General features: G+C 47.4%; 1 protein-coding gene across 1 annotated transcript in view; it reads left to right on the top strand.

Moving 5' to 3' along the window:
- Window positions 1–20,506, top strand: part of SLC4A9 (solute carrier family 4 member 9) — a 369,779-nt gene that overhangs the window by 81,247 nt on the left and 268,026 nt on the right. The window contains exon 6 of the mRNA XM_069199298.1: window positions 8,275–8,362. Coding sequence (XP_069055399.1) covers window positions 8,275–8,362 — 88 coding nt within the window. The remainder of the gene's footprint in view (window positions 1–8,274; window positions 8,363–20,506) is intronic.

Below are 20,506 nucleotides of genomic sequence, written 5' to 3'. Positions count from 1 at the left end.
GAGTGTGCTCCCACCCACACATCATGCTTGGCCCAATGGCCAAGAAGTAAATAATTGCATTTTCATGGATTTTCCCAAGTGCCTAGGGGCAACGTTTCAATGTCAATCGGAGGACCCAAGTGCCTAGGAGCAACGTTTCAATGTCAATCGGAGGACCCAAGTGCCTGGCAGCAACGTTTTAATGTCAGTGGGAGGACCCCTGGTTCCATATCACATTGGCACTTTCAGGAGCTTGCAAGTGACATCTGCTGGCCCAAGGCAAATCCCATTGCAGCCTCCGAATGCATCACAATCATGAATGCTGGACTGTTGATTACTTAATGAGATAGCCAGTGAAACCTATCAAGTATTCAGCAGTGTGCCATGCGGCACTGGGTGCCTCCTCAGGCAGGAGAAGCTCAAAGCTGCGTTATTCTGCTTTACTTGCAAAAATGGAGCAGGATAGGGCAAATAACAGATGTTCTAGGCTATGACAGATTGGAAAGAGCCACGCCCTGCAGGATGCAATCTAGGATAACATGTGTCAGGTAGGCAATGCATAGGACGGGCATGGTGGGTGCACAGCTAACCATAACTGGGACATTTCAATTGTTTTTAAGTTTTGTATCATAGCCGTGATGTCCCTTACGCTGAAGTTATTAAGGAATGCCTAAAGGGTATTAATATTTTGTGATCTAGCACACAACCAGAACTTCCCATAAAGAAAAGATTTCCTGTTATTGTTTGGGGTTTTGGGACGATATACTTTAACGTATGCTCTTATTTTGTGTTTTTTTCAACACAAACTTTATTGCATTTTAATAGTAATAGACATATTCACTTGACAGACTAAGCAAATTATGGCATCGTACATATACATTCAGACACGTGAAGTAACAGTCTGTTGGGCAAATAACGTATATGGACTGTTATTGTGGGTTACAATTCCATCACATTGAGATTATCAAAAGGGTATGAACCTTAAACATCTATCCCGTTGAAACCAACCAATCTCTCCCCTTCCCCCAACTGGACACGTCACCTAATAACATGACCTATATTTGTGGAGCGATTGGTTTTATTAAATATTATAAGTAAAGTGGATTTAGAGCATGTATTGTCCCTGGAACTAGGATACAATACACTGTAGGTGCTGAGCTGCGTCATACAAAGAAAGTGAATGAAGGAGCCCATCTATACTGTACAGGGAACGATGCTGAGCCAGGAGGGAATGGAGCAGTTTGCCTAGCAGTGGGCCAGGTCCATCACCTAGTGAGCGCATGACCACGGAACTCACTCGCCCACCTCCCTTTGTGTATTGGATGCTTTTAACAGTGCGCCCCACTCCATCGCTATTTACATAAGCCTCAAAACTCCTCCCTACATAAGGCCCCACTCTCGGCCAGACCCAATTGCACCACCTTTTCACGCAACTGAACAATAAGGGGTGCGTCTGGGGATTTCCAGCATTTCATTAAGAGTTACTTCAACAGCAGTATAGCCAAATCTGTAAAGTGTGCTACTGCTTTAGAGCCCTTAAATTGGGGATATCATCCCACAGCACACTATTCCAACGTTTGCCAGTGATCTAATCCGGTCAAGTTCGATAGTGCCATTCTTATGGCTGACCAGTAAGCAGAGAAGGAGGGGCATGCCCACAGCACTTGTAAGAGATCTGCATCTGAGGTACAACATCAGGGGCAGGCCGAGATGACTGCTGGGAACATTGTGTGGAGTCTGTGCGGTATGAGGTAAGCTCTATGTAAAACTGAGAACTGGATAAATTTGAAGTGTGAGTTGCAAGAGATCTTTTTAGGATATGTTAGAAATGGGGTTTCTGGTTGGCTAAGGTATGCACCTAAGCCAGGCAGAACCCACCACTCTATTCAGAGCAAGTAAATTCCACACCAAACCTGTGGTAGCTTGGTGCAGAGCAGTCAGGCTTATCCCCAGGGGCAATACGTAAAGTGTTTGCACAACACACTTGCACGAGTGACACAATAAATACACCACAAACAAGACTCCACACAGGATAGTATAAAAATATATGTCCTATATTGCAACTAAAGATATAGTCGATAAACAACGTAAATATAAAAATGATGCCTGAAATGCAAGTCAGCAAGATACACCATTTGGTATCAAGAAAAGTAGCAGTTTTGGTGAGGAACAAAGCCCATGAACCACCCAGACCCACTATGATCACAACACTTAATCATCAGTATCACAGTGACACACAGACACGGGACCCTTGCACTACTACTAGCATTGTTACTGTAATTTTACAGGGTTGGGTTAGGGAGGCGTGAATCAGAACTGCTGTAGGCTCAGATGGGCCTGTACCTCTCACTTGTTGTTCATGGTTACTGTTTCCTCAGGGGCAAGGTTCACAGTGGGGGCCTCTGTAGAAGATCTGCCCCCTGATACGGACATCCTGTAAATCCCACTAATAAGTGAATTCCTCTTCAGGACGGGAGCCTGTGCGTGCCTACCAGGAGCATTATAGTGATTTCTCCACAGTGGCGAGATCAGGAGCAGAAGCCTCTCTTCGGGACTCTCCCCGCATCGCTACTGCCCCAGCCAGCAAGAGCACCTCAGATACGGCTCCCAAAAAAGAAGGGGGGGCACCCACACCTCAGAGCGCTGTAGGGGGTCCTCGTTGGGTTCACCTACCAAGCAGTGAAGGGTAGCTGGCCCCGAACATGTGGTGCAGCCGCTGTGCAGTGTTTCACCAATCCCAGCTGTGCTGAGCCCAAAGCATGTCCATGACTTGTCCAGGTCCCTGCAGTCTGCTGCAGCAAAAGGCCATAACAAATGGGGCTACACCGACGGGAAGGTCTCACTAGGCAGGTCTCGCTGATTTCCCCCAACTTCGGGAGAATGCAGAGGTGCAGCCCCATGCGAATGCGTGTCGCAGCTGTTGCCCCTCCTCTCCCCGCTTGGCCTTGCTACCTTGGCTGAAGCGGGGGATCCCAGTGAAATGTTGTAGCAAGTGTCAGCACTTGGAATGCAGCTCAGCGCACACAGCGTGAGTCACGACAGGAGAAGCTGACAATCCCTTGAAGCTAGTCGGTGAGTGGTCAACATGCACTTTCAGTACCAAATGGGCAGCACTCACCCCGTGTTGGTTTTTCCAAACAGTTGTGAGAAAAAGGAAGCGCTCACCATTTGCTGGAGGCTGAAGTAACTAAAATGGAGTGCTGTCCAGTGACAGATTGTAGGGGCCAGAGGCACACATTGAACCAGGGTGTTGTAAAGCACCATTAACACCATATTGGCCCATGTGAGAACACTGGTAGGGCAAACACAAAGCAGGCAGCAGTAGGTTGGGAGGCCAGCACAATAAGGCAATTAATTGCGGTTCCTCCTGGCAGTCCACCAGTACCAGGTAGTCCAAAGTCAGGGAGCAGATGTTAGCAGGGCAACAAGCAGAAAATCAATCAAGTGAGTCCTTTATGACACTCAGCAGCAGCAGGTGGCAGGGCAACAAAATAAGAGCAGCCCAGATGAGTCCTTTGGGGCCGCACTGCAGTCCTTCTGACAGAGGCTCACTCCTAATTCCAAAAGTGCTATAAAAATCATGGTATCAGAGGCCCTGTACTTATACTCCAAAATGTCTTTGTTCAGGGAGTGACTTCAAAGGAACCCTTTCAAGTGTAACACAACCCCTTTCAAGCCCAGCCCTTGCTCCAGACATCAGTCTGGGGTAATTCAGCCCATTGTGTGGGCAGGGACACAGCCTATTGACATGTAAGGTGTGAACACCCCTCTCTAGCCTAGGATGACTATCAAAATGCATATGGGTGCAGATGCCTCTTCTGTCACACCCAACCCCTCCTGTGTTGAGGCTGTCTGTAAGGTATGCACAAAGTGTAGCTGTCACTCTGCCCTAGACATGAATTGGAGTCAGGCTGCAAAACACTAGAGTTATAAACACAGAGAAAATCCCACATTCTAAGAGTGACATTGCTAAAGTAGTAATGTAAAATCCAACTACACGAGTCAGCAGGATTTCTCACTACCATTCCAAACATGCCCAGGCTACTCCTTCCAGATCGAAAATGAGAACTTAAGATTATATAAGAGAATTCCCAATTCTAACATATGAGAGGAGCAGCCCTCACAGTAGTGAAAAATGAAATAGGCTGTCTGTCCCTACTAGGACATGTAAAACATGTCAGTACGTGTCCTACCTTTTATATACACAGCACCCTGCCCATAGGGCTGCCTGGGGCCTACCTTAGGGGTGACCAGATGTAGTAAAAGGGAGTTTAGGCCATGGCAAGAAGTGTGAATTGCCAAGTCAATGTAGCAGTAATCTATGCGCACAAGCTCTGCAGTGGCTGGTGTGACGCAAGTTTGAAAGGCTTTTTCTGTGGGTGGCGCAATCAATGCTGCAGGCCCACTAGTATCATTTAATTTATAGATTTATAGGCCCTGGGTATATGGTATACCACTTTACAAGGGACTTGCAGGTGAAATAAATATGCCAAACAGGTGTAAGCCAATCATACCAAGTTTTAGGGGGGGAGAGCACATGCACTTTAGTACTGTTTAGCAGTTGTAAAGCCCCAGAGTCCCAAAGTCAACAATAAAAGGGTTAGAAAAATAGGATGAGAAAGGCAAATACTTTGGGGATAACCCTGCAGAAAGGGCTCTTTCCAACAGGGTATTCATGTAGAAAGGCCCATTCCCTGTCACTTAGTTTCCGTGCAAGGTCCTCCTCCCAATTGGTCTTTTGGGGAGATAGTGAGATTAATCAATATGTGCAAAGCCCTTGATACAGCCTGCAAATTAAGGCCCTAATTTTTACCTTGGCAGTAAAAACCGCCTACTGCCACAGTGACAGCCGCCAAAAGACTGTCACCGCGGCTATCATCAGTCTGCCAGATTATGACCACAGCCGGACAAGAAGGGCGGAAATCCAGCAGTGATCATACTGGCGGACGGTGGTAAGGTGGTGCTGCTACCAACAGCACTGCCACACCAGTAGACCGCCACCAGCCGTATCATGACCTGTGATACGGCCTGGCGGTGTTCTGCTGGTGGGCCCTGCTGGCGGTAGCAGCGCCCATTCCCGTTCCCTGCTGGAGGAACACCTGAAAGAAGGTAAGTTGGGCTTCTGACAGGGGAGGAGGGTTGGGGGTGTTGTGTGTGTGTGGGGGGGGGGTTGTGTGCATGAATGTGTGAGTGTGTGCATGAATGTGTCTGTGTGTGTAGTGTTGTTTGCATGGGTGTATGCATGTGTGTGAATATATGTATGAATGGTAATGTGAGTGCATGTCTGCATTTCAGTGTGAATGTGTGTGCGTATGTGCGCGAGCACGACTGGATGTATGCATGTATGAATGCATGTATGCCAGTGTGAGTGAGTGGGTGTATGTGTGGTGCGTGTTTGTGGGTGTGCGCGTGTATGGGGGGTGTGGGATCGGAAGGGGGAGAGCGTGGATGGAGGGGGCTTGGGGGGCGTCTGGGGTGTGTTTGGGGGGGTGGGTTAGCCGCCTACCAGTAACAGGGAAGGATTTCCCTGTCACTGGTAGGGCCTACCGCCATGGTTTTCATGACAAGTTCAACCAGTGCAAACCGCTGGAGTGTGAGAAGGATTCAAGCAGTGCCCGGCATCCAAAATTTCAGTCCTCTGCCTCACCCCACACAAGTCTTACCTAACACCCAGGGAAGCTAACCCGCATCCAGGATGTTGGTAGGTTGGCAACCTCTGGCTTTGTTCCCTGGTGGGGCCACTCTCTTTACTTCTGGTAGCCCAGCCTTTTCCTGATGCAGCTGGTCCATAGGTCCCCTACGACCCGGCGCTCTCATCCACTGTGAGATGGTCCAAGCTCTCTGTGCAGCTGTTCCCCGCCTCTCCATCTCATTGGCTCACCATAACTTACTCCTACTCCAGAAGTGCTTGGTCTCAGTAGGGACCACCAAAATGTCCAACCGAGGGGGTGTTCAATGCATAGTCAAGGCTAGTCATCCTTCTGTGTGCAACCGCCTCCGCGTTTGCTCCAGGGATCCCCTCCCGCAATGGTGGGTCTGCACTGGCATCTCCGCTAGGTCCATGGCAAAATGTATGGGGGACTGCATGGCAAGCAGTCTTCCCTGCAGCAGCATGCCACGTCCAGAGCCTAGGCTGCCGTATAGGAGCATGTGTGGCCTACCTCGCTGTCATCTTCTCCAGCAAGGAGCGTGTCCTCCTGGATGATCCTTGTTACCACACCCGCAGAAGTAGGGTCATTGGCCCAAGAGAGTTGCTTGTTCATGATGCATCCGTCCCTATGCTGTCTTCTAGGGCACTGGAGATCTGGATCACAGAGCCTGGGTCCTGGAGCTGTGATTATGCGACCGCCATCTCGGGCGGTTGGTCAAACCCTTTGCTTTTATTTTGTGCTTCTTCTCACCCACCCTTTATGGGCATTATATGCGGCCATGCATAGCTGGCACAGATTGCAGCATTGTATGGCACCCAGTGCAGTATCCCAAGCTCAGTACCCAAAAGACACAAGGTGTGGTGATTCCCAGCATTTGATCAGCATGTTGTGTGGCTCTAGGCTATGCCCCACGGCCAGTCCACAGTCTCCCAGTAACCAATGACGACAACCTCCAGTGATGCCTGAAACATTATTTTGCATACCAGTCCATGAACCTGCTGCTACATTTAGAAAGATATAAAGGGCCATATGGTTGGCATTGGGTACACACCTCAACCCCAGGGTTTACTAGAGTGGTTGAAAAATGCAGTTAAAGTTAAAGATCCACTTTGGCAAGATGTGGTCTATAGAACCTGGGTGATGCAATGTACTGAAAAAGTATCATGATGCGTAAATGTTCACAAAAAATAATTGATGCAGTTAGTAGCAGTCCGCAAACTACCTTGTAAATCCCATTAAAAAGTGATAAGGAGGCCACACAGCACTACATGTGTCACTTCCCAACCTCAGTGGCTTCTATGCATATCCCAAAAAGGTGTATAAGCCACAAACAAAATCTCATGAAAAAATATGCAGTCTTCACAGATTTCTGGCATCATTTTGAGCTCCTAATGCACACTTAAAATGATCGCAGTTAATACAGGTTGGTGAATAGTTTATGGTCACTTCAACGTGGTGGCCATGCTTTTTGAACCTTCATTCAGTATGTTTATGTTAAAAAAAACTTGAGTGCTTGGGTACTCAGGGTCTGATTTACAAAGGTAATTTACATTTTTTAAAAGTTATTTAAACTATTATTTTAATTCTTTTTATTTAAAATGAAAAAAAGTAAACCAGTAAACGTCATGGCACATACAGGGGTTACAATTCCGAATAGTGACATAATCTCAACACTCATGACCTGTAAACAGTACTATTGTGGAACCACACTTTTCGTGTCCTATATTGTCTCAAGAAACATGCATTTGCTCCAAGGCTTCCCCTCACCTCCAACTCATTCTTTGGTCCTCTGTGTGGTGTGTTCATTGCTGAATAATTTATACTTTTGAGTAAATTTACTACTTCTGGCTATTTAAAAAAAACCTTACCTCCATTATTTTCAATGCAAGGGTGTTGCAGTTCCAATGGTTGCCCATGTGTGGTGCTGAACTTACTACTGTTTTATGGTCTGCCTTGAGAGTGCAGTTGTCGCCATACAATTATGTGATCATCACTAATGATGGGCTTTGGCTCTGTCTATATGTTGAAGTACATATTTTGTTTGGGCAGAAGTTGTGTGCTTCCAAAAAATGGGCTTGCCCTCCACGTAGCTGTGATAATTTTGTTTATTTATCCAGCTGCCTAAGCTTGAGAGTTCAGAGTCACCACATGACATTGGAATGCTATTAAAACATCTCAGCTAACTAGATTACATATGTTGGTTTTCTCTAGCAGCAGCACAGATGAAGGGAGGGTGGTTATTGCCCTCGGTGTATTTTTAGGTCTGGCAAGACAGTGCAACTGACACCAGGCCTTTTAACCTTCACCAGTATTATTTTACAGTTCTTTGCTTTCACATAAATAATTATCTTTCCTATCTATTTACTTGTAATGCTTCACATTACCAGGCACCATTTCTTTCAAGCTAGACCTATTGGCATTGCCAATAATTGTTTTTAAGCAGTAACTTACTCTATGATGTTGTAGCCAAAAGTGTAAATTACTCAAAAAGTGTAAGCTACCTTTGTGAATTAGGCCTCCTCTCTGTGTTTTTAAACAAAGATTTTTGTATCTGGAGCACAGTCACTTTCACAAGGTAAGGTAGTAAAGACATTAGCTGTACTATGTAACATCATTACAATGAATCACGTTTAATGTTTTTCAGATTTGTATTTATCTTGTTGGGACCCAAGGCAAAACTAAGAGCCTATCATGAGATTGGGAGAGCAATTTCCACACTTCTCTGTGATGAGGTATGTGTACACTTCAGACGGATATTCACTGCTGTTGTATCTATTTATTTGTAAACCAGGTATGCAGCCTCTTTATGTCCTTTTTACTTTCATCTTTTCAATGCAATGAGAATACAATTATTTCTTTATTGAAACATTTCAAATAGGACATCATTCTGCTACTTTGCCTATACTTTTTACTTTAACATAGAGCTCTAAATGCTACACAAGAAAGGTGTTTATTACCAACCATGCAATATTTTTCTAGACGCTGCTCTATCTACATCTCTTTGAGAAACACTTTTTTAGTCAATGAGGAAAGAACAATTAGTAGTTCTTTGACTCACGCCGTGTCCAGTTTTTGACTTCATATTACGTCACGTTGCGATTGTGGACAGGTAGCGTAGAAGATTGCTGGCCATATATACTAAAGTTTTTCAAATCACAGATGTTTTGTTTGGAGATGTTCTCTCACGGGCAGCTTCCACTTGGTGAATGGATACAGACTCCTTTTCGTAGCTTATGTTCACCTGACCAGCTGTAAAACATTAGTTATCTCCATGTACGAAGTTAGGAAAGGGTGATCCCCTAATGCTGTCCCCTTTGTAATGTGATGCAATGTAAGTTGTTAATACATTTGTAATTTGCAGTGCCACTTTTATGAACTGTAAATTTATGATCACTTACAAAGCCTGCCAATTAACCTAGAGTGCAAGAAAAGTCACCCATTCTGTATGACCCATAGTGCTCTCTCTGGGTGACTTTTGAGTAAATAAAATGTGGCATCCTCCATTCAGGTGTTATTTAGTGTAACTGGCAACCAAATCATCAACTTATCTCATGACACAATTTAACTGGACTAATACAATCAATCTATTCAAAATAATTCTTTCACTGTGCTATTTTAATAAGGAAATCATCTCACCAACCTTTCTTTTCCAGATCAGGATATGATGCACACTAAAGTCTAGATTACGTATTACTAATCACGACTACTCCCTGGCCCATCTTCATTGTCCCGGTCCGTACCTAGTGAAGTTCATCTCATCCTGTAGACAGATTCAGCGTATCTAAGCCCTAACTAAAAAACATTAAATACATGTAATACTTCTCTGGTCCTTAGTGTAGCTCTCCCACAAAAGATCTGAGAAAATAGAAAAATGCCCTTAGAAATTCCTTGTGCTTTTCCTGTCTCTTTAGACAGACATCATGCTTCCTTGTCGGATTTCTCAGCTAAACTTTTACTGATATTTTGAAGTTTCTAATAAAGCTCCAACATTTTGAGTATTTGTGTTTCTCTAGTCCAGCTAACGCAGGGTGCAACGTTGCTTACCAAGCAGCTTTTGTTTGCAGTAGATGTCCTGCTTTAGATTTCCTTTGCCCTGTCCTTCAGCCTTTGTCCACCCTCTGTGTTAAAACTCCCTCATATTCCTTTAGGGGATGTAGTGTTTCAGTGGTTGACATGGAGGGTGTTCAGTTCAGGCCATGCTTTATAAGGGCATTGAATAAGCTTCAAAATGTTCTCCTCCGCTAATCGAAGGAGACTTGAACCCTGGTTTTGCTTCACCACTTCTTCCATAGTCTAGATGCAGTTGTCGATAATGCCTGGCCTAATATGTGCAATGGTCTCATGAGAACTGGGGCATATTACTTTGTCACCACAGAAATTGTGACGGATGTGGAAAGCTTTTTGTTGGCTAATATAATGTAAAGAGGACAGTTCACCTCTTGAATGCAGCCAAATGAAGGTAAAGAGAACAAGAAAAAGAAAACATTCTGATGAGAGGATAGAATCTTTTGCCTCAAAGTAGGATACTAAACAAATACAAGAGCAACCCAGAATGTCCACGTGAACCTGGGGATAATTATCACAAAACAAATATCCATGTGAAACTCATTTTCAATCAATTTAAATTTTATAGCAGAAATATCTTGCTACTGGTTAACTCATACAAAAAATTCTTAAAATTAAGACGAAAATCATCTATCTAGAATCTTTAAAAAAATTCCACTGAATCCAGTACCAACACATATGTGAAAAACGTGTTTTTAATTCTTTGGAAGCTGCATCAGCATATAATGGTGAATCATTTTTAAAATCTTCACTTTAAGAAAATAAACAATGAGTTATAGTTGAAACAAGTGATCCCCAAGTGAAAAAAGAGAAACTACACCATAAAGAAATAAATACATTGCTTATACTTCTGTGATGCAGCACTGCCCTGTGGATTACGACATTGTTCTCTGCCAGCCTTTTCATGGTATTAATATTGCCATAAAAAGGCTGGTGGAGAACTGGTGCAGAGGGCCACAGGGGGGGGCCCTGAGCTACCCATGCACTTGGCATGGGCAGTGCAGGGGACCCCCTGCCCAGCACCCTTGCAGTGTTCACTGTCTGCTGACCTAGCTGGAAACTCATAATAGCTCCGGCGGCGAAGTCACCACTATGGCGGCAGCCACCCTATCTGGAGTTTGGCAGATGGGCTTTAGTGTCTGCCAAACTCATAATGAGGCACTAAGTGTAAAACTGTAACCCAGTATTAGTCCAGATAGCCTTCCCAAAGTGAAAAATGACTTTTCGGGTTTTTCACGTTCAGAATGTGTCATACGTAAACACACCCTGTCCTCACTCTGTAAATACCAAGCACCCTGCCCTATCAGCCTTTGGGGCCTATCTTGTGGGTGAGTTATAAGTATTAAAGAGGGAGGAAAGGGCCTGGCAAAAGGTTTGTTTGGTCCAACAGTATGTAAGGAATATAACAGTAGAAAGCAATCACACAGGGAGCACTGAACACAATACCTTTTGTTGCAGTCTCCATGGCCTTCTTGTCACCCCTCTCCAAAGTGTAGTTGGTATCAGAGGTAAATGGAGAGGCCAAAGTATCTACCTTGCGTATGTCCATAACAGACACAATTGGGCTGAGGTGGCTGGTGTATCCCTTATGGATATATGCAAGGCAAGACAGAATCCATCATATAATAAGAAGATGATCATTCTTAAACAGTACACAATCCATCATATCATAAGCAAAAAACTACCAGGGGCCACCTTCTCACCATAATGAGACTTGCCAGATTTAAGAAAAAGACATGAGAGAACCTGAAATGAGTGATGAGAGAGGTAAACATTAACTGCTCTAGACAAGGCTAATAAGTACCAAGGTTATCCTCTCCCAAGACTAGATATGGGAAAAGTATGGAAGACTAATATGTTATCTTTAAAAAGAAAGAAGGAGAAACCCTGCCTCAAGTTTAAGCAGAAGGCAGTCATTGAATATCTGAAGATAAGGATGCTTCACCAGGATGGCACCCACCTCCCCTATCTAAATTCATTGCTACCCAAAAAATGTTTAGAGATAGAAGCTTAGGGGAGAAATCTTGTAAGGGTTTGAATTGTGCTCTTTGAAGGACCCGCAATACAGAAGGTAAATCCAAGTCAGGAGCCAGGTTTTTAACCATAGGCTTCTGCAAAGGAAAGCTCTTTAAAAGGAGGTCAGCCATAGGGCAAACAGGCTCCACGCTCTGCTGTCACAAGATGCAGGCCTTACCCTGATCAAAGCCTTCTTGAATGAAATGTATGACTCAATGAGGAATACTCTGCAAAGTAACAAACAGCCTTCTAGTGATTGCTGGACAGAAGCATTCATAGAGACGGATCTTCCTAGATGCTGTCACCCAGACCTCTCAATCTCCTTACAGAGAGATGCCATATCTGGGTTGTCCACCCCTGACATCACTAAGGTCTGCTGAAAGTGAGCCAGAAATGTGGGAAGTAAGCAAAAAGGCAATTGCATACCAGAGAATAGCAGGCCATGGATATTACACTCCACCCACAAACACATGTTCCTCTACGAAACAGTACAGGAGACTTTTTACAGGGTGTTGGATTGATGTGCAAAGACATCAACTTGAGGGAGAGTGTACCTCACAGGTACACAGATATGTGTGTAAACAAATGGGCTAGGAAGACATGTCTCTCAAAGAGGTAACCATCCTGCTGAAATGGCCACCTTCCTGTTGTCCAGCTACCTGAAGTAGATTTCTGACAAAAATGACCAGAGGGATTCGCCGCAACTCTTGATTTGGAAGAGTATGTTTGCCAGACACGTGAGACATGTCCTGGACTGCTTCTGTGGGGAAAAGCCATATTGTCCATGAGGGCTAATGCTGATGTTCTGAAATCAACTTGACAAAAGATCTGCAGGCAGAGAGGCCACCCACCATGAGCCAGCTCTGTTTCTCAAGGATGCCTCTGGCTACTGTCACACATTGTGGCAATTACAGGATATGGGAGTCAAAGATGCATTTCTAGCAGAAAATACGAATAGATAAGAGTCTAAAGACATACTGAGATGATAATCATACTGAATACTGAAAAGCAGCATATTAGAAACAGACCAGATATTGGATCCGATGACCTAAGTGTAGGCGTGCCCAGGACACCACAAACACTCAGGAACCCTAAAAAAGGCTGAACTGAAGGGACTAACATAGGCCCATCTTGCAGCATCCCAGAAGATCAGACAGACAGGGAAACTGCACTTGGAGCTATTCCTTGACCAGAGTATTGCCTCCACAGCAGAACGCTGCATGTCTGCCCACCTTACTAGAAGAAAGACTCCTTTAACGTAAGTTCAAAATAGCGCCCTAACAAATACCTTTTCTGACTTACAATCAAGGTTTTTCTAACTAGCAGGACATTGCACAGAGTTATTTTGCAGTTGCAAATCCTTTGTTTCTGCAACTTGCAGGCTTTGTGACCTTTGTATATTGGGCCTCCATAACACTAAACTTGTGTCAAAGTAGTCTGTCATTGTATTCAGAGAGAATGCTCTTTAACGTCTTTTCACTCTTGACTTTTAGTCACATAGACAATGGTGAGTCTGGATGAAACTTCTTGATCACCTGCAAGCATATGTAAGTTTTGTTTAGTGGACTTCATCAAGAACAAACAAAAAAAGCAATGGGCCTGATTTACGGTTTGACAGGAGGTACTCCGTCCATCAACTTGGCATACGGTATTATCTCTGAATCTGGACAGACTACTGTTCATCAAATTTCAGGATGACCACCTGTCCACAGGTCTTCTCCATACATTGTTATGATAGTTCCATTCAATGTAAAAAAAAGATATGTGAACGTCCGCCATCGGCTTTGACTGCCATTCACAAAACTTTTAATGTTTTTTGTTTTTCAGACACTAAGGGCCAGATGTATCAAAGCTTTTTGCATTCGCAAATGCCCGTTTGCGAATGCAAAAAGCCATTTCAGAATGTATCAAAGGCATTCTGAATGCAATTTTAAGAAATCGCTAAAAGAGCGATTCCTTAAGATTGCGACCCTGTTTAGAGAGTCGCAAATTGCGACACTCTAAATAAGAAATCGCAAATAAGGAATCCTTGTTTGCGATTTCTTAAGCACATGTATCAAGCAATTCCTTAATGCGAATTGGGCATTAAGGAATCGCTATTTACCACCAAGTTGAACTTGGTGGTAACCATGTGCAAATTTAAAAAATGCATTTAAAATGCATTTTAAAAATTTACATGTAAAGCACACATGCCCTTTTGGCATGTGTGCACCTTACATGTTGTAAAAAAATATTTTGGGGTGCAGCAGAGGGGGCCTAAGGCCCCCAGCACCCTGGACTTTGCATTTCCAAAAATTGCGAATTCCAGTTAGGAATTCGCAATTTTGGAAATGCAAAAAATTAGCAAATATGGGCCTTTGGAATTTGCGATTCGGTAATAGCATTTGCGATTTTTAAGAAATCTCTATTACCGAATCGCAAATTTGATACATTGCATTTTGCGAATCAGAAATAGCGATTTCTTAAAAATCGCTATTTCCGAATCGCAAAAGGAATTCTTGATACATCTGGCCCTAACTCTCAAACCAGGAGTTTGTTTCACAAAAACAAAAATAAAATGACGTTGGAGAAAGGCCTAGGAGCTGTCTCCCAGGTGTGGGATTCATTATTTCTTGCAGTGTTTCACCACCAGTAATGGACAGGGAAAGAACCTTTGAATATCTACCTTAAATAGAGCAGGTGCTGTAGTGTTCTTCCTCTGACAGCCCCTACTCTTCGAGCCATCTGAGGAACTTTCCTGTCGGCAGAGCCAAAAGGGGCTCTGTTGACAGAAAACTTAAGATCTGTCTGTCTCTAAATGAGGTGGGCAGATGAAAGGTCTGGTGGACAGTATCTTGTCTGCCATACTCTGAATCAGACCCTCTGTCTTTTGATTACTGAGTGTTTTTGTAGACTGCTATATTGCCACTGACAATGAAAAAAGCATGATTCCTAGTTAGATAGTGACTTATTAGATTTTATGTTATTATCCATTCAACATACAAAGTGAACTGTGACAATGAAAGAAGAATGATAACTAGTTAGATAGGTGGTCATTGGAATCACGACCGTGGCGGAAACCGCCAACATAGACAGCCACTTTAACACTCCGACCGCCAAGGCGGTACAAACAAACACCGCGGCGGTAACCGCCAACAGACAGGCGGAGGACAATGTACCGCCCACATAATTACAACAGTCCATTCCGCCACCTTTTCCGGGGCGGATTCACCGCAAACAAAAACACGACGGAAACAGGACTTAGAAGGGAAAACGCTCACCTCTACACACCCCAAGAGGAATCAGGACACCATGGAACCCGAGCTCCAGATACTGCCAGCCTTTACCTTCCTGCTTCTCTACCAGGAAGAACAAAGACGGCGGCGAAGACCACGGTAAGTACTGCACCTATGACACAGGGGAGGGGGGAGGGAAAAGAGAGTGACACGCAACACACACACCCCACCCCCACCCTCACCCACGACAACACACACACTAATACATCATGATACATTACAGTTACACCCCCCAAACCCCATTGGAAGAATGCAAGGACAAAAGGAAATGAGTCGAATTATTGTAACATATTCAAAAACAAGAATCAAAAATATATACATATATAAAGATATTCACACTATAAACAAATATATACATCAAGAATACAAGTCCAAGGGAGTCCACCATCATAGTCCGTGGACCACTGGGCCCAAGATGCATGGGCGAGGCCCACACTCAATATCCGAACAAGACGGAGAGAACACTGCTGGGGCATCAGATAGAAATAAAACAGGCACCTCAGGGGGAAGGGAAGGGAAAGGGGGGCACCTCAGCCGGATGAGTGCACAATGCCAGATCCACGAGGGGGCTCCATGCCCACTGCTTTATCCTGGGGAGTGCAAAGCCACAGTCTCTCGAGTCTCTCCAGGGAGAAAGGGTTGCCCACTGCTTTATCCTGGGGAGTGCAAAGCCCAAGTCTCTCAAGTCTCTCCAGTGGGTGGGTTGCCCACTGCTTTATCCTGGGGAGTGCAAAGCCCAAGTCTCTCAAGTCTCTACAGTGGGTGGGTTGCCCACTGCTTTATCCAGGGGAGTGCAAATCCACAGTCTCCAAGTCTCTACAGTGGGTGGGTTGCCCACTGCTTTATCCTGGGGAGTGCAAAGCCACAGTCTCTCAAGTCTCTCCAGTGGGTGATTTGCCCACTGCTTTATCCTGGGGAGTGCAAAGCCACAGTCTCTCAAGTCTCTCCAGTGGGTGGTTTGCCCACTGCTTTATCCTGGGGAGTGCAAGGCCACAGTCTCTCAAGTGGATAACAGTCTCCACTGGTTCGGAGGGGGCTTTGTGCCCAGAGTGCTTCATCCTGCCAAGGACTGAGGTAGTGGATGGATCTCTCCACTGGTTCTGGAGGGGGCTTTGTGCCCAGAGTGCTTCATCCTGCCAAGGACAGAGGTAGTGGATGTCATTCTCCACTTGTTCTGGAGGGGGCTCTGTGCCCAGAGTGCTTCATCCTGCCAAGGACTGAGGTAGTGGATGTCATTCTCCACTGGTTCTGGAGGGGGCTTTGTGCCCAGAGTGCTTCATCCTGCCAAGGACAGAGGTAGTGGATGTCATTCTCCACTTGTTCTGGAGGGGGCTTTGTGCCCAGAGTGCTTCATCCTGCCAAGGACTGAGGTAGTGGATGCCTTTCTCCACTGGTTCTGGAGGGGGCTTTGGCCCAGAGTGCTTCATCCTGCTCGTGGCGGCCTCAGTAGTGTCGGAATCTTTGGCGCTCACTGGCCTGCGGTGCTTGTTGCGGCGGTGTCCTGTTCAGTGGTGCTGGTGGCGGCGGTGTCCTTGGCAGCGGTGCTGGTGGCGGCGGTGTCCTGTTCAGCGGTGCTGGTGGCGGTGGTGTCCTGTTCAGCGGTGCTGGTGGCGGCGGTGTCCTTTGCACCGGTGCTGGTGGTGGCGGTGTCCTGTTCAGCGGTGCTGGTGGCGGCGGAGTCCTGTTCAGCGGTGCTGGTGGCGGCGGTGTCCTTGGCAGCGGTGCTGGTGGCGGCGGTGTCCTTGGCAGTGGTGCTGGTGGCGGCGGTGTCCTTGGTAGCGGTGCTGGTGGCGTCGGTGTCCTGTTCAGCGGTACTGATGGCGGCGGTGTCCTTGGCAGCGGTGCTGGTGGTGGCGGTGTCCTTGGCAGCGGTGCTGGTGGCGGCGGTGTCCTTGCCAGCGGTGCTTGTTGCGGTCTTGTCCGCCTTGCAGGTTTTCCCAGACTTGCCAGTTTTACTGTGCCCCTTCCCCACCTTGGATGGTGGCGCAGCTGTCTCCACACTCCCAACTGTACCCCTGGGAGCGGCTTTGGTGGCAGATCTTTTTCCTCTCTCCTGCTGGGCACTGGCAAACTTTTTATGCTTTTGAGGTGGGGGACTGTCCGTGCTCTGGCTCCTTGCCACACTGGCTGCCCTGCTGCCTGGTGCACTCCAGAAGCTGGTTACTACTGGCACCACTGTTCCCGCAGATGTTGTTGCTGAGGCGCTGGGTTGGGACCTGGAGAGGCGGGCCCTAGGAGACTGAAGGGGTGGGGGAGGTGAGGGAAAGAGGTCAAGGTTGGACAGGAAAAGTTTTTGGGCACACTGGGACGGGTAGATGGAGGGGGTTTGGGAGTGGAGGAAGAAGTAATGGTTGTAGGAGGTGTACGTTTGCTGACTTTGGGCGAAGGTGCATGGGCTGGAGGCTGTCGTGAGGTGGATGGCTGTTGGGTGGGTGTGTGGCTGCGTTTGTGTACCTTGGGAGGTGGGCTCACAGACACACTGGGAGAGGACACAGGGGATGTGTGAATGGTAGTGGGGGTGGTGAGTGCACGTGAGCGGGGTGTGGCGGTGGGTGTGCTGGTGATGGAGGTAGTGGCTGACGATGTAGTACATGCAGGTGGGAGTGGAGACGAGACAGGGAGGGAGGAGGGAGACGAGGAGGAGGGGGACACAGTGGAGGCAGTGGATGTTGGTATGTCTGCATGTGTATGATGCTTGCGTGAGTGCCTGTGGGATGTGTGGTGCATATGTTTGCCTGAGCTTCCCTTGTGTGTTGATGTGTGTGCATGCTGGTCTGATGGTGTGCTTGGCATAGGCTGGGGTAAAGGGGTTTGGGCCTGGGTGGAGGAAGTTGGAGGGGGGAGGCTAGAGACAGGGACAATGGCTGCCATCAGTGCTGAGGCCAGAGTCTGAAAAGCTCGCTGTTGGGCTGCCTGACCAGAATGAATGCCCTCCAGGTATGCATTGGTTTGTTGCAACTGCCTCTCTACACCCTGGATGGCATTCAAAATGGTAGACTGCCCAACAGTGAGGGACCTGAGGAGGTCAATGGCCTCCTCACTGAGGGCAGCAGGGGTGACAGGGGCAGGGCCTGAGGTGCCTGGGATGAAGGAGATGCCCAACCTCCTGGGTGAGCGGCCACAGGGCAAACGCTGAGGGGCTGCTGAGAGGGCGGTGCTGGTAGGTGGTTGGCGGCTGTACCTGTAGATGCGTGGGGCACAGATGGGCCCGCCACCGCAAGGGTGCTCCCATCTGAGGAGGAGTCAGTATCGCTGGTGTCAGCTCCTGTCCACGCCGTGGAGCTCCCCTCGCCCTCCGTCCCACTGGTGAATTCAGACTCTGTTGTGTCGTCCTCTAGGGCCATGTGAGATGCAGCTCCCTCCTGCTACGGTGCCACTTCTCCTCCGCCTGATGATGCTAATGCACACAAGAACAGGGAGACCACAAAAAGGGGGGGGAAGACAGCAGAAAGTCATGTTGAGTGCATGCAATACCGATACCGTTGGCGGACACTGCAGACACAGAAGCCCCCTGCACTACGCCGTGCACTTGGAGTTCCCTAATCAATCACAGGGACATGGGTTACAAGGCTATGCACGACTGCTGCACACATGGATGTCACAAGAGCCTGACTAGGTGTAGTTGGCTCTGTACATAGGTGGGGTGGGGTGCCACAGGGCCTGCCTTCAGAAGGGACCTTGCCTGCTAAACTCGCCCTGGCCTAGGGGAACCCACAGCCCACCTACCCCACCCAGACACCTACAATGCGTTCTGAATCAGCTGAATGAGAGTGTACTCACCCCCTTGTGGCTTCTGTGATGCCCTCAAGCGCCCATCCAACTCCGGGTCCGCCACCGTCAGGATCCGGAACATCAGGGGGGTCATGTTGCAACGGGCACCCCTCCCACGTTGGGAGGCCATCCCCAGCTGGGCCTCCGCAGTCTTCTTGCTCCAGCAGCGAATGTCCTCCCATCTTTTCCGGCAGTGGGTGCTCTGTCTGTGGTAGACCCCCAGGGTCCGGACTTCCTTGGCGAGGGCACGCCAAATATCCTTCTTCTGGTGGGCGCTGACCTACAGGAATAGTACAGGGGAAAAGGAGAAGATATAACCGTCCGCACCGTCACAGTCATTGGCCCTCATCCCTACCCTTGCCATGACGCACATGCACTCACCGTCGTTTCATGCACGCCTCATTCTCCCCCCCTATCTTTCATCCACACCACTCCAAACAGCCATTGCCCATACAGCATGCTCACAGTGCACTCACCTGTATGTCTGGAGGACCGTAGAGTAGCGTGTACTGGGGGAGGATCCCATCCACTAGTTTCTCCAACTCTTCCGTGCTGAAGACATGGGCCCTTTCTCCAGACACACAAGCCATTGTCTCTTCCAGACTGAGGTCACAGCAGCACTTGCAGTGTAGGACCTCTCCTGTCAAAGATCAGGTATCAAGTGATTGAACAGAGAGAAAATGGCAGTCACGTCCGCGGCGGTGCGTACCGTCACCCCCGGCGTACATCGTCATTGGCTCCTGGGACCCATAGGGTCCAATGTTAACCAATGCAGGATTGCGCCGTGGTCTTCGACCACCTACTGCGAGGGTGTACAACGCAAGCGTAGTTACCTCATATCCCTTGTCCCACTTTACAGGCCAGGCAGCTGCTATTTCAGGGACCCACATGGCATTATTTTGGACTGCGTCACACATATCTAGGCCTTGCTTAAACACTAATACAGCCATATGCCGATTTGCAAACATTTTCCGATTAAGTTGTGTTTAAGTACCTCAGAGTTGGTTGACTCTCTGCTCGCTGTTCTCCTCCATAGGCAACATCCGCTGGGGCAGGTGAGAAGATGGCGGCATCCTCCGGTGTACAGACCGCTGGTGGACCTGTCGACAATGGAGGCGCGACATGTGATCATCACCTACAGACTTGATCGTACCACAATCCTGGAACTGTGTGCCCAGTTGGAGCCAGACCTGATGTCAGCTATCCGCGATCCCACAGGAATCCCCCCTCTAGTGCAGGTGCTGTCAGTACTCCATTTCCTAGCAAGTGGGTCTTTTCAAACAACAGTGGCCATAGCATCAGGGATGTCCCAGCCTATGTTTTCCAACGTGTTGTCCAGAGTGTTGTCTGCCCTGCTGAAACACATGCAGAGCTACATCGTTTTCCCTCAGGTGGAGGATTTGCCTACAGTGAAAGGTGACTTCTATGCCCTGGGACATACCCCCAACATCATAGGTGCTATTGATGGGACACATGTAGCCTTGGTCCCCCCACGCAGGAGTGAACAGGTGTACAGAAACCGGAAGAGTTACCATTCGATGAATGTGCAGATGGTGTGATTGGCCGACCAGTACATCTCCCATGTGAATGCCAAATTTCCTGGCTCAGTGCATGACGCTTACATTCTGAGGAATAGCAGCATCCCTTACGTGATAGGGCAACTCCAGAGGCACCGCGTGTGGCTATTAGGTGAGGACATGGACCCTATACAGTGTGAATAGGTGTCTGGATCTGGGGATGTCCCTATGA

The sequence above is a fragment of the Pleurodeles waltl genome, chromosome 7 (genome assembly GCF_031143425.1).
Source record: "Pleurodeles waltl isolate 20211129_DDA chromosome 7, aPleWal1.hap1.20221129, whole genome shotgun sequence".
NCBI lineage: Eukaryota > Metazoa > Chordata > Amphibia > Caudata > Salamandridae > Pleurodeles > Pleurodeles waltl.
This window is presented reverse-complemented; position numbering and strand designations above follow the sequence as displayed.